Source organism: Rattus norvegicus, chromosome 2 (assembly GCF_021556685.1).
Source record: "Rattus norvegicus strain SHRSP/BbbUtx chromosome 2, alternate assembly SHRSP_T2T, whole genome shotgun sequence".
Lineage (NCBI taxonomy): Eukaryota > Metazoa > Chordata > Mammalia > Rodentia > Muridae > Rattus > Rattus norvegicus.
The window spans coordinates 177,332,179-177,347,076 of record NC_141535.1 but is presented as its reverse complement, the minus strand read 5'-3'; the positions used below and the strand labels follow the sequence as shown (position 1 = coordinate 177,347,076).

General features: G+C 42.7%; 1 protein-coding gene across 17 annotated transcripts in view; it reads right to left on the bottom strand.

The window, feature by feature from the left end:
- Nup210l (nucleoporin 210-like) overlaps nt 1-14,898 on the bottom strand; it is a 110,931-nt gene that overhangs the window by 49,609 nt on the left and 46,424 nt on the right. For all 17 annotated transcript variants that reach the window (XR_015666852.1, XR_015666859.1, XR_015666858.1 and 14 more), the window contains 1 exon segment: nt 6,184-6,357. Coding sequence is in view for 1 of the 17 variants with exons in the window: in NM_001191900.2 (NP_001178829.1) it covers nt 6,184-6,357 (174 nt within the window). In the remaining 16 variants the exon portion in view is untranslated.

Sequence of the window (14,898 nt, the reverse complement as noted above, 5' to 3'; positions counted from 1 at the left end):
GTTCTGGAGAGACTGTGCAGTGGGCTTTAGAGTGCTTGTGCTACAAGCAAAGGACCTGAGTTCAGATTCCCCCAAGCCTGCACAAAGCCTGGTATAGTATATATGTGACTGCGACTCTAGCACCTCCTTACAGGGAGGTGGAAACAGGCAAATCCCTGAAGCTAATGAGAAAGCTAAAGACCCTGAGTCAAAAGTGATGGAAGACAAAGGCTGACACCTATGGTTGCTTTCTGGGAACCCCACTGTGTGTCACAGGTCAGGCGTGCCTGCTTGCGTGCACGCGCACACACACAAAGATGAAAAGGAAGAACATGAACAATATTAATGTCATTAAACACAGAGTCAACACTTCACTTCTGAAAATACTCCTCCAAATGCCTTTTACATCTTTCAGGGTTTTTGTTGATTTATTTTTGAAAGGATTTCATCTTTATTTATGTGTATTCATGAATGCCTAAGTGTGTGTGTGAGTCATGTATGAGCAGGTACCCAGAGAGGCTAGAAGAGGGATCCCCTGGAGCTGGGGTTACAGGAGTGAGCCTCCTAACATCGTTGCTGGGAATTGACAGGAGGTCTTCTGGAAGAACAGTCAGTGCTCTTAGCTGCCGAGCTACCTTTCTAGTCTTGATTTATAAAAAAAAATTATCTATCTATCTCATCCACCCATCCACCCATCCACCCATCCATCCATCCATCCATCCACCCATCCACCCATCCATCCATCCATCCATCCATCCATCCATCCATCCATCCATCCATCCATCCATCTTCGGGTTTTTCAAGACAGGGATTCTCTGAGTAACCCTGTGCTTTTTGGACTCCTGCCTCTGTCCCCCCAGTGCTTGGATTAAAGGCGTGCACCACCACTGCCCCAGCTGTTTGTTTTTGGTTTTTTGAGACAGGCTTTGTAGTAGTTTGAGTAGGTTTGGCCGCAGAGGCTCATGTGTTTGAGTGCTTGGCCCACATGGAGTAACACTGTTAAAAAGTGTGGCCTTGTTGAAATAGGTGTGGCCTTGTTGGAGGAAGTATGTCGGGGATGGGGGGTGCCTGTGCTCGAGTTCCACCCAGTATAGAAGAGACCCTCTTGTTGGCCGTCCGAGGAAGCCAGTCTCCTGTTGCTACCTTTGGATCAAGATGTGGAACTCTTGGCTCTTCCAGCACCAAGTCTGCCTGGGTGCTGCCATGTTTCCCACTATGATAATAATGGACTGAACCTCAGAACCTGTAAGTCAGACCCAATTAAATGTTTTCCTTTATAAAAGTTGCCTTGGTCATGGTGTCTCTTCACAGTAATGAAATCCTAACTAAGACAGGGTTTGTCAATATAACAGTCCTGGCTGTCCTGGAACTTGCTTTCTAGATCAGGTTGGCCTTGAACTCACCGAAACCCGCTGCCTCTACACCTGAGTCCTGGGATTAAAGGTGTACAACACCATGCCCACTCTTACGCAGCCCTTGCTGACTTTCCTACTTCCATCTCCTAAACTGTGGGTGTGAGCCACCACTCCCAGCTTTATATCTTTTAAAATTTTGATCACAAGGTTAATTAAGATGTATATTTTAGGGGGGGGGGACAAAAAAAAGATGTATATTTTATGTTGTTGCTTTATCTCTTTAGATTCCCTTAATTTAGAAAATACCTTCCTGGAAGCTAGGGGTGTAACTCGGTTAATAGAATGTTTGTTGAGAGTAAGATAGGACGTTGACACCTAGAACAACATTATAAAAAATGAAGGGAAGAGGATCAAGAAGTCCAATGTTCTCACGATCTGTGAATACCAGGCCACAGATGGTGCACAGACATACAGGCAGACCAAATCCTTATACAAAAAAAAAAAAAATCTGACCCCACGAAAGCCAGATGAGGATATTGAATCTCCTAGAACTGGATTTATAGATGGTTGTGACACATCATGTGGACAAGGATTGAACCTGGAGCAGTCAGTGCTCTTAACCATTGAGCCACATTTTCTTCCTCCTCTTCCTTTTTCTTGGGGAGTGGGGGTGGCAGAATTTTGAGACAGGATTTCTCTGTGTAGCACTAGCTGTCCTGGGACTTGCTCTGTAGACCAGGCTGGCCACAAACTCAGAGATTTGCCTGTATCTGCCTCCCCAGTGCTGAGATTCAAGTCATGTACTACCACCACCTGACTTATAAAACTTAGGTCTGTTTTTCCTTTTTTTTTTTTTTTAAATAGACAGGGTTTCTTTGTGTAGCTTTTACTGTCCTGAAACTCATTCTGTAGATCAGGCTGGCCTTGAACTCACAGAGATCTGCCTGCATCTGCATCTCCAGTGCTAGGATTAAAGACAAGCACCACCATTGCCCCAATTCTCTTCCTTGTTGAGCTGTCTAGAGCAAAAGGATTCTTAGTGTAACAACTAGCTGGTCTACCCTTATGCTAGGGCCACTGTCTTTTTTTTTTTTTTTTTTTTTTTTTTCAGAGCTGGGGACCGAACCCAGGGCCTTGTGCTTGCTAGGCAAGTGCTCTACCACTGAGCTAAATACCCAACCCTGTCTTGAATACTTGTAAAAGTTTTGAGACAAGTCACAGATGGCAGCTAATTGCCATGGCTTATAAATGTACAGTCCCAAAGAAGAAAGTTTCCTTCCTCCCACTTCTCTCCATATCTGCCGATCACCTTTTCCCATTTTCTCTCTCTGTTGCAGGATATTTGATCACATTGTGAACCCTGAGATTATGTTATTTACTAAAAACAAAACAAAAACAAAAAACAAAAAAGCCAACCCACTTCTAGTTGTGGTTCAGCCTTTTAGCTGAACTTTTAGCACTTACTTTAATCCCAAGCAATGAAGGTAAAGTTAGTTTGTAGAAGGAAGCACCCATATTTGAAAGTGAGGTCTAATTTAGTGCCAGACAAAGTGATGGACCAGAGAAAGATTTGTCAGAATGAGTCAGAGATAGAGTACACCTACCTCAGAAGAGACAGGAAGGAGAGGCGACTTATTTTACTGGGCTAGTAGTACAGAGACAGGCTGCAGAGAGAGAAGAAGCTAGACACAGGAAAAGACAGGACAAACCAGAGAAGGAGCCACAAGATTAGAACAGATTGCCAGAGTCAGCATGAGACTAAGCAGAGCAAAAAGTCAGAGACCAAGAGAGAAGCCAGACTGAATCAGTCAGCTTGGAGAGGAGCTTGAGTCAGAACAGCTGAGTTGAATCAGCCAGACAGAGCTCAGAATGAACTAGGACTGGGTGAGCTTATTCAGCAGCAAGTCTCAGGGGCTGAAAACATCCTAGGCTGAGATTGGATTGTATGGAGGCTAGGAGCTTCCAGGACTATGTCTAAGGTAATATGCTGAGGCAGTAAGCCTTCCATGATAACAATTGCTACAGGAAAATAAAAAATATTTTTACATTTCTCTCTTGTTTCTTTCTGTTGTGTGTGTGTTTATTTATATATATATATACATATATATATATATATATATTTTTTTTTTTTTTGACATACTCTCATTTAGCCAGGCTGGCCTTGAACTCCTAGGTGTCTTGCCCTCTCCGGTTTCAGACAAGGCTGTTTGAAACAGTTTATGCCAGACTTTTTGCAATTGCAAACCTCAGTGAAGCACTTCTGCTTGGGCCAGAAGGAGCAAGCATTCCTTCAGTGGGGGCTGCTACAACTGTGCTAAGGAGCAAGGCCTTGACTGATCCAAAGCACAGTGGTGGGAGTGGGGCTGGAAGCAAGGCTATGACTGGGCTAAAAAACAGTGGGTTGGTCCAAACACCCTTTCCTATGCCATCTATGTGGTCTGTGAGTTGAGACCAGCCTGGTCTACAGAGTTAGTTCCAGGATAGCCAGAGACACATAGTGACACTCTGCCTTAAAACAAAACCACATAAAACCTCTAAACTGGTACCAGAAAATCTTGCATAAGCTGATGATTTAGTCAAGCAAGTTTATTAGGAAGAACAGCATCAGAGCTGGAGAGAGGGCTCAGCAGTTAAGAGCACTGGCTGTTCTCCCAGAGGTTCAATTCCCAGCACCCACATGGCAGCTCACAACTGTCTGTAACTCCAACTTCAGTGAACACCAACATGCATACAGATGAAACACCAATGCACATAAAAATTAAAATAAATAAATCTTAAAAAAAAAATAAGCACAGCACCATATATTCTTTACTAGGCGGGGAGAATAGCCAAGGTCAGCAGAGAGCTGAGTTGGCAAAGGACACAGCTGCCTTAGGACTGATAACTAGAGTTCAGGGGGAAGAGTCCGGTGCCTCAAAATTGCAGCCTTGACTCTTTGGAGGTACTGGCCCCAGCTCTAGGCTGGCCTTGCTAAGTCTGTTCATGGACAGGGGCACAGAACTGAAGTTCCCTTTGTCCTTTTAGCAGGACCTCTGAGGAAGCCTTGGGTTGGCCTTACACTTGGTTTCCAGTAGGTAGAACTGTTTGGGAAAGATTAGGGGATGTGGCCTTGTTGGAGAAGATGTGTCACTGGGAGATGTGCTGGGCTTTGAAGTTTCCAAAGACTGGGGCCATCCCCAGTTCCTACTTTGCTCCCTGCTTGCAGATCTAGATGGAAGCTCTCAGCTCTTCCTGCTGCTATGCCTTTTTATGCCATCAGAATCTCTGCTAATTTACTTGCTGATTTGATCTTTGACCATTTGTTGTTGTCTGAAAGCTCCCTCACAGACCTGCCCAAAGGTGTGTCTCTTCTGAGATTCTAGATCCTTTAAGTTGGCTGTCACTGCTGGCCATTGCAGATCCCACTCACCAATCCCTGGCTGAGGGTTCATTCATGGAGCCTGGATAGAAACCATAGGTAGGCAAGAATCTCTGTCAAATGCTTGTCTTTAGAGTCTTCGCTCCCTTCAGTGTGGACATGCATGGAAGCTGTGGTAAGGGGTACCTCCAATATTCCAGTTGCTCTGTTGGTGTTGGGTGCAAGGACACTTAGTCCCTGGACTGGCTAGCTTTATGTCAACTTAACACAAACTAGAGTCATTTGGGAGGAGGGACTCTCACTAGAGAAAATGCCTGCATTAAAACATAGGTAGACAAAATAGAGTGACAGGGTCTTTCTAAGCTACATAGAGGGTATGAGACGGGGGGAGGGGGGCCAGTAATCCCAACACTTAGGAGGCTGAGGTAGGAGGACTGAAAGTTTGAGACCAGTCTGGTTGACCTAGAGAGGGATCACTTCTGTGTCACCACGCCTGGCTTTGTTTACCACATGTCTTCATGGTGCATTTGCAGGAGAAGTACTTTTTCTGACTTAGCTATAATGCTAACAATAGATCTGATAGGGGAGATGTTAGTAAAACAACTTAGAGGCTTTTCTGAGAGAGGTCCAACTGTCTACAGCCACAATTCTCTAGTATAGTAAACACATATGTAACTAAATGTCCAGAAGTGTAACTTAGTTCCCCCACCCCCACCAGCCCTGCCTTCCGAGATTGAGTAACAAACACTACAGTGCCTCACTTTGACAGACAGAAGCTGTATACCAGATCTCTTATCCTGAAAGCACTTGGGACTGTTGGAAAGTCCTGCTGCTAAGGTGGAAGTCTGACATTACAGGACAGCCCTGAGCTCCATGTAAAATGACAGGCTCCCTTGGTTTGCTTTCTCTTCTCAACATGGGGAATCACTCTGTACCTATGGAATGTCAAGTAGCCTTGGTTAGAGTTCAGCTTCCTTTCTCCCAATGAGAAAGATAAGAACTAGTTCAGCTAGAATCTGAAATTCCTGGAATGCTTCTCGTGTTGATAAGGTATTTCTAGTGCTTTATCCTTCAGCTAATGACCTTGCCTACCCTAAGTTGGACCTCTCTCAGAAAAGCCTCTAAGTGGTTTTACTAACGTCTACCCTATAGATCTATTGTTAGCATTATAGCTAAGTCAGAAAATTTAATTCTCCTGCAAATGTACCATGAAGAGTGGTGGTAATCAGCAAAGAGAAAAGGATATTGCTACCCCCCCTTCCACAAAACTATATAACTTGTGATCTGTCTCCCCGGGGCTGGTTACAGTGTGTTGTTATTACTATTGGTACTCACAGGGCTTGGAATCACCCCTACCCACCCGCCCCATACACACACCCCTGTTGCCCCTGCTCCATTTGCCCTTGTGGATCGATATCAGAAGAGATCCCCAGATCCCTGGTCATATGAAACAATACTGTCATGTGTATTAGGGACACAGTCTACACTTACCAGTTGCTTGTTGTACTGTGGCAGAGGACATGGCTGGGTGCCAGCTGGCACCTTGTACATCGGTGTCACCAACATACTGGCAGGATGGGCACAGATGAAGCGCACCTGCACCTTTTCCACAGAGGGACTAGGGTTTAGGACTCCCGGGTGATTCCCAATCCGTAAAGTGAGAACCTTGAAAGAAACATCAGGGAGTTATTTGTGTGTAGACCCTTGATATCGGTCATGCTGAACTAAATGTGTCAGAATTATTCGAACTCCAAAGGAGCCCTTCTGGATGTGATAATCAGACAAATCCTTTAAAGATTCCCCACTGTACACTGAATAATCTAATTAGAAAAAAGGAAGAAAGCAATCAAAGAAGATATTGTTGGCCATTACACAAATAGAAATCTAGGGGAACTGTCTGCACACAGCTACATACTATACAATTATATATGTACACACACACACACACACAGAGGCCTAGGAATACAGCTCAGTGAGAGACTGGCTTACTCACGGCATTAAGTCAATCCCCAGGAAAAGGATAAACAATAAAGTGGAGCCTGGAGCCCTGGCACACCTGTACTCAGCACTGTGAAGTGGAGGCAGGGGTCTGGAGATCAAGCTTATTCTTAGGCGCAGAGCTAGCTTGAAGCCAGCATGGATTACAGGAGACCCTGTCACAAAATAAAACCAAAACAAACTATGGAAATTTTAAGACAAGTGGAACTTAAAATATCTAATCTTGGCCCGCAGTTAGCTCACTCCTGTAATCCTAGCACTCAAGAGGCAGAGGCAGGAGGATCACAAGTTCGAGGTCAGCCTGTTCTCCATAGTTAGTTCCACGCCAGTTATCTATATAAAGTGAGAATTTGTTTCCAAAATAAGCTGGACATCATGGCACACACCTTTAACCCCACGGCTTGAGAAGAGAGAAGCACGTGAATTTCTGTGAATTTGGGGTCAGCCTAGTCTACATAGCAAGTTCTAGGATATCCAGGGCCACATAGATGGTTTTTTGAGACCCTGTCTCAAAAACAAAAACAAACAAACAAACAAAAAAACAAAAAACCCCACAAACCCAACAACAAACAAACAACTAAAAGCGAAAGAACCATCTATCTGCCCAGCAAGATGGCTCAGCCAGTGGAGGTGCTTGCCGCCAAGCCTGCACACCTGAGTTCAATCCCCAGGACCCACCTGTAAAAGGAGAGAAATGATCTTGCAAGTTACCCTATGACTAAAAGTGTGCCATTACCTCCTGGCTGAAATTTCACTTCTTGATAAATGGGTGTGGGGTGAGAGGGCCTTCCTTTCTTTTCTTTCTTTCTTCCTTCCTTCCTTCCTTCCTTTCTTTCTCCCTCCCTCTCCCTCCCTCCCTTCCTCTTCTTCCTCTTCCTCTTCCTCCTCCTCCTCCTCCTCCTTCTTCTTCTTCTTCTTCTTCTCTCTCTCTCTCTCTCTCTCTCTCTCTCTCTCTCTCTCTCTCTCTGAATCAAAAATCAAAGTTATCTTATTCTAGACTCCAGGCTGGCCTCAACTTCATGGCAGTCCTCCTGACTCAGCCTCCCAGGTCCTGAGATACAGAGATGAGCCAGCACACCTGGTTTGAGATGTTTGTATAGCCACATTCACAGCAGCTCTTCTTAATAATAGATAAGACATGGGAGCAGCCAAAGTGTTCATCAGCGAACAAATCCACGCGCACACACAAACACACATGCACACACACACATACACATACTCTCAATCTCACACACACATACACACACATACTCTCATACCCACACAGACATACACACACACATGCACACACACACTCACACACTCATACACACACATACACACACATACTCATACACACAAACATGCACATACACACTCATACCCACACACACAAACTGGAATATTATGAAGTCTTAAAAAGGAAGAAACTCAAGCGGGATGAAACATGCTTTTCATTCCAGTATATTCCTTCTAGAGTCAGGAATTCAAGGTGAGTCTTTGCTACAAAGACTCAGGTTAAAAGCTGCCTAACTTACCTGGGCCCCTGTCAAAAGAAAGGAAGGAAGAAAGAAAGCAAGTAAAAAACAAGCATTTTTTTAAAGTTATTTTTTTAAAGATTTATTCATTTATTATATATAAGTGCACTGTAGCTGTCTTCAAACACACCAGAAGAGGGCATCGGATCTCTTTACAGATGGTTGTGAGCCACCATGTGGTTGCCGGGAATTGAACTCATGACCTCTGGAAGAGCAGTCGGTGCTCTTAACCGCTGAGCCATCTCTCCAGCCCGCAAACAAGCATTTTTAAGTTTGGAAATGCTAACATGTTACTACATGGATGAAACTTGACAGCATTGTGCTAAAATACACCAACCATAAAAGAAAAATTAACTTGATTTTATATAAATGAGGTGCTTAGAGTACTCCAAGTCACAGAGACAGACAGAAGGACGATGGGTGTCAAGGTATAAGATAAGACAGCTGTGGTAGGGGTGGGAGGGGAGGGGCTAGAGAGATGGCTCAGAGGTTAAGCGCACTGACTGCTGTTCTAGAGGTCCTGAGTCAACCTCATGATGACTCACAGCCACCTGTAATGAGATCTGATGCCCTCTTCTGGTGTGTCTGAGGACAGTTACATGTATTTATATATAATAGATAAACTAAGTTTCTTAAAAAGTGCACACTGTTTGTGTCGAGAACATGAGTTCAGTTCCCAAAACACATGCCAGGTGGCTCACACCCACTTGCAATTACAGCTTCAAGGGATCTGCGACCGCCAGCTTCCACTAGGGACCTGCGCCCACATTCTCACACATGCACACCATTAACCACTGTTCCTTTCTTCTTACAGGAACATTCATAAGCAAACTCAGTGACAGGTACCCGGTTTGGGGCTGGGGAGACAGCTCAGTGGACATAGCATTTCCTGTGTAAATATGGAAGACTAGAATCTACCTAAAAGCCAAAAGGGTATGGCAGCCTTCTGTAAACCCAGGACCAGAGACAGGGTCTCAGGATCAAGCTGGCAGCCAGACCAGCTGGGATTGGCAAGCTCCAGCTTCAGTGGGAGACCTTGCTCAATAAATAAGGTAGGCAGTGATTGAGGGATTGACCCCTATGTCAATGTGGGGCTGAACAGGCACCTTCACATGTGTGCTCACACATGTGTGAAAACATACTTACATGTGTGTACCACACACTGGGCACATATTAAGAACAAAGCCAATTCAGAAAGCTTGAGAAACTCACAAGGAAGTTATGAGAGTGGTGTGGAGGTGCACACCTAGTAGGGAAGCAGAGGTGGGTGGAGCTCTGTGAATGCAGACCAGCCTAGTCTCTATACAACAAGTTCTGGGACAGTCAGGGCTAAATGAAGAAACCATGTCTCAGATGAAACAAACAAACAAACAAACAAACAAACAAACAAACACCCAAATGAAATAAAACCAAATTAATAAGTAAATCATAAAAATTAAAAATAAAAAAAAAATGGGGACAGGAGCTAGACAGATGGCTTGGTGGTTAGGAGCACAGTACATATATACACACGAAGGCAAACATGCATAAATAAAAACATCTTTTAAAAAAGAGAATTATGGCAGTCCAGACACCGCCCGGACCTGAAGGGACCTGGTCAACAGTTCTCTGCACCCAAATCCCATAGGAGAGAGAGCTAAATCTTCAGAAGGGGAGACACACCTGGGAAGCCAGAAGAGACTACACTCTGCCCACATTTCTGACTCCAGAGGAAAACACCTAATGACATCTGGGACCCCAGTGCACGGAGGCTCCGGGAAAAGGCGGCTCCAGGAAAAGGCGGCGCAGGCCCTCCTGGTTGCTGCCCTCATGGAGAGCTCAAAAGCAGCCCCCCACAAGTAACTTGAGCCGAGGGTCCACAGGTAAGACCAACTTTTCTGCTCCAAGCGACCTGCCTGGTGGACTCAGGACACACGCCAACAGGAACAGCTGAAGACCAGTAGACAGGAAAGAGTACACACCTGAAAGCAGAACACTCTGTTCCCATAACTGGGTGAAAGAAAACAGGAAAACAGGTCTACAGCACTCCTGACACACAGGCTTATAGGACAGTCTAGCCACTGTCAGAAATAGAAGAACAAGGTAACACCAGAGAAAACCTGATGGCGAGAGGCAAGCGCAGGAACCCAAGCAACAGAAACCAAGACTACATGGCATCATTGGAGACCAATTCTCCCACAAAAGCAAACACTGAATATCCCAACACAACAGAAAAGCAAGATCTAGATTTAAAATCATATTTGATCATGATGCTGGGGGACTTCAAGAAAGACATGAAGAACTCCCTTAGAGAAACTCAGGAAAACATAAATAAACAAGTAGAAGTTATAGAGAGGAATCACAAAAATCCCTGAAAGAATTCCAGGAAAACACAATCAAACAGTTGAAGGAATTAAAAATGGAAATAGAAGCAATCAAGAAAGAACACAGGGAAACAACCCTGGATATAGAAAACCAAAGGAAGAGACAAGGAGCCGTAGATACAAGCATCACCAACAGAATACAAGAGATAGAAGAGAGAATCTCAGGAGCAGAAGATTCCATAGAAATCATCTATACAACTGTCAAAGATAATGTAAAATGGAAAAAGCTACTGGTCCAAAACATACAGGAAATCCAGGACTCAATGAGAAGATCAAACCTAAGGATAATAGGTATAGAAGAGAGTGAAGACTCCCAGCTCAAAGGACCAGTAAATATCTTCAACAAAATCATAGAAGAAAACTTCCCTAACCTAAAGAAAGAGATACCCATAAACATACAAGAAGCCTACAGAACTCCAAATAGATTGGACCAGAAAACAAAGTCCCCCCATCACATAATAGTCAAAACACCAAATGCACAAAATAAATAAAGAATATTAAAAGCAGTAAGGGAAAAAGGTTAAGTAACATATAAAGGCATATCTACCAGAATCACACCAGACTTCTCATCAGAGACTATGAAAGCCAGAAGATCCTGGACAGATGTCATACAGATGTCATACAAATGCCAGCCCAGGTTACTGTATCCTGCAAAACTCACAATTAACATACATGGAGAAAAAAAGATATTCCATGACAAAACCAAATTTATATAATATCCAGCACTACAAAGGATAATAAATGGTAAAGCCCAACATAAGGAGGCAAGCTATACCCTAGAAGAAGCAAGAAACTAATCGTCTTGGCAACAAAACAAAGAGAAGAAAAGCACACAAACATAACCTCATATCCAAATATGAATATAACAGGAAGCAATAACCACTATTCCTTAATATCTCTCAACATCAATGGCCTCAACTCCCCAATAAAAAGACATAGATTAACAAACTGGATACGCAACGAGGACCCTGCATTCTGCTGCCTACAGGAAACACACCTCAGAGACAAAGACAGACACTACCTCAGAGTGAAAGGCTGGAAAACAACTTTCCAAGCAAATGGTCAGAATTAGCAAGCTGGAGTAGCCATTCTAATATCGAATAAAATCGATTTTCAACTAAAAGTCATCAAAAAAGAGAAGGAAGGACACTTCATATTCCTCAAAGGAAAAATCCACAAAGATGAACTCTCAATCCTACATATCTATGCCCCAAATACAAGGGCACCTACATACGTAAAAGAAACTTTACTAAAGCTCAAAGCACACATTGCACCTCACACAATAATAGTAGGAGATTTCAACACCCCACTCTCCTCAATGGACAAATCATGGAAACAGAAATTAAACAGAGACATAGACAGACTAAGAGAAATCATGAACCAAATGGACTTAACAGATATTTATAGAACATTCTATCCTAAAACAAAAGGATATACCTTCTTCTCACCACCTCATGGTACTTTCTCCAAAACTGACCATATAATTGGTCATAAAACAGGCCTCAACAGATACAGAAAGATAGAAATAATCCCATGCATCCTATCAGACCACCACGGGCTAAGGCTGGTCTTCAATAACAATAAGGAAAGAACGCCCACATATACATGGAAGTTGAACAATGCTCTACTCAATGATAACCTGGTCAAGGAAGAAATAAAGAAAGAAATTAAAGACTTCTTAGAATTTAATGAAAATGAAGGTACAACATACCCAAACTTATGGGACACAATGAAAGCTGTGCTAAGAGGAAAACTCATAGGTCTGAGTGCCTGCAGAAAGAAACAGGAGAGAGCATATGTCAGCAGCTTGACAGCACACCTAAAAGCTCTAGAACAAAAAGAAGCAAATACACCCAGGAGGAGTAGAAGGCAGGAAATAATCAAACTCAGAGCTGAAATCAACCAAGTAGAAACAAAAAGGACTATACAAAGAATCAACAGAACTAAAAGTTGGTTCTTTGAGAAAATCAACAAGGTAGATAAACCCTTAGCCAGACTAACAAGAGGACACAAAGAGTATGTGCAAATGAACAAAATCAGAAATGAAAAGGGAGACATAACTACAAAATCAGAGGAAAATTAAAAAAATCATCAGATCCTACTACAAAAGCCTATATTCAACAAACTTAAAGATCTGCAGGAAATGGACAATTTCCTAGACAGATACCAGGTACTGAAGTTAAATCAGGAACAGATAAACCAGTTAAACAACCCCATAACTCCTAACGAAATAGAAGCAGTCATTAAAGGTCTCCCAACCAAAAAGAGCCCAGGTCCAGATGGGTTCAGTGCAGAATTCTATCAGATCTTCATAGAAGACCTCGTACCAATATTATCCAAACTATTCCACAAAATTGAAACGGATGGATCACTACCGAATACCTTCTATGAAGCGACAATTACTCTTATACCTAAACCACACAAAGACACAACAAAGAAAGAGAACTTCAGACCAATTTCCCTTATGAATATCGACACAAAAATACTCAATAAAATTCTGGCAAACCAAATCCAAGAGCACATCAAAACAATCATCCACCACAATTAAGTAGGCTTCATCCCAGCCATGCACGGATGGTTTAATATATGGAAAACCATCAATGTAATGCATTATATAAACAAACTGAAAGAACAAAAACCACATGATCATTTCATTAGATGCTGAGAAAGCATTTGACAAAATTCAACACCCCTTCATGATAAAAGTCCTGGAAAGAATAGGAATTCAAGGCCCATACCTAAACATAGTAAAAGCCATATATAGCAAACCAGTAGCTAACATTAAACTAAATGGAAAGAAACTTGAAGCAATCCCACTAAAATTGGACTAGACAAGGCTGCCCACTCTATCCCTACTTAGTCAATATAGTTCTTGAAGTTCTAGCCAGAGCAATGAGACAACAAAAGGAAATCAAGGGGATACAGATTGGAAAAGAAGAAGTCAAAATATCACTATTTGCAGATGATGTGATAGTATATTTAAGTGATCCCAAAAGTTCCACCAGAGAACTACTAAAGCTGATAAACAACTTCAGCAAAGTGGCTGGGTATAAAATTAACTCAAATAAACCAGTAGCCTTCCTCTACACAAAAGAGAAACAAGCCGAGAAAGAAATTAGGGAAACGACACCCTTCATAACAGTCCCAAATAATATAAAATACTTCGGTGTGACTTTAACCAAGCAAGTAAAAGATCTGTATGATAAGAACTTCAAGCCTCTGAAGAAAGAAATTGAAGAAGACCTCAGAAGATGGAAAGATCTCCCATGCTCATGGATTGGCAGGATTAATATAGTAAAAATGGCCATTTTACCAAAAGCGATCTACAGATTCAGTGCAATCCCCATCAAAATACCAATCCAATTTCAGAGAGTTAGACAGAACAATTTGCAAATTCATCTGGAATAACAAAAAACCTGGGATAGCTAAAACTATCCTCAACAATAAAAGGACTTCTGGGGGAATCACTATCCCTGAACTCAAGCAGTATTACAAAGCAATAGTGATAAAAAAAACTGCATGGTATTGGTACAGAGACAGACAGATAGACCAGTGAAATAGAATTGAAGACCCAGAAATGAACCCACACAACTATGGTCACTTGATTTTTGACAAAGGAGCCAAAACCATCCAATGGAAAAAAGATAGCATTTTCAGCAAATGGTGCTGGTTCAACTGGAGGTCAGTATGTAGAAGAATGCATATCAATCCATGCTTATCACCCTGTACAAAGCTTAAGTCCAAGTGGATCAAGAACCTCCACATCAAACCAGATACCCTCAAACTAACAGAAGAAAAAGTGGGGAAGCATCTCGAACACATGGGCACTGGAGAAAATTTCCTGAACAAAACACCAATGGCTTATGCTCTAAGATCAAGAATCGACAAATGGAATCTCATAAAACTGCAAAGCTTCTGTAAGGCAAAGGACACTGTTGTTAGGACAAAACGGCAACCAACAGATTGGGAAAAGATCTTTACCAATCCTACAACAGATAGAGACCTTATATCCAAAATATACAAAGAACTCAAGAAGTTAGACCGCAGGGAGACAAATAACCCTATTAAAAAGTGGGGTTCAGGGGGTTGGGGATTTAGCTTAGTGGTAGAGCGCTTGCCTAGCGAGCGCAAGGCCCTGGGTTTGGTGCCCAGCTCCGAAAATAAAAAAGAAACAAACAAGCAAGCGCAAGGCCCTGGGTTCGGTCCCCAGCTCAGAAAAAAAAAAAAGAAAAAAAAATACAACAAAAAAGTGGGGTTCTAGGGGTTGGGGATTGAGCTCAGTGGTAGAGGCCCTGGGTTCAGTTCCCAGCTCCGAAAAAAAATGGGGT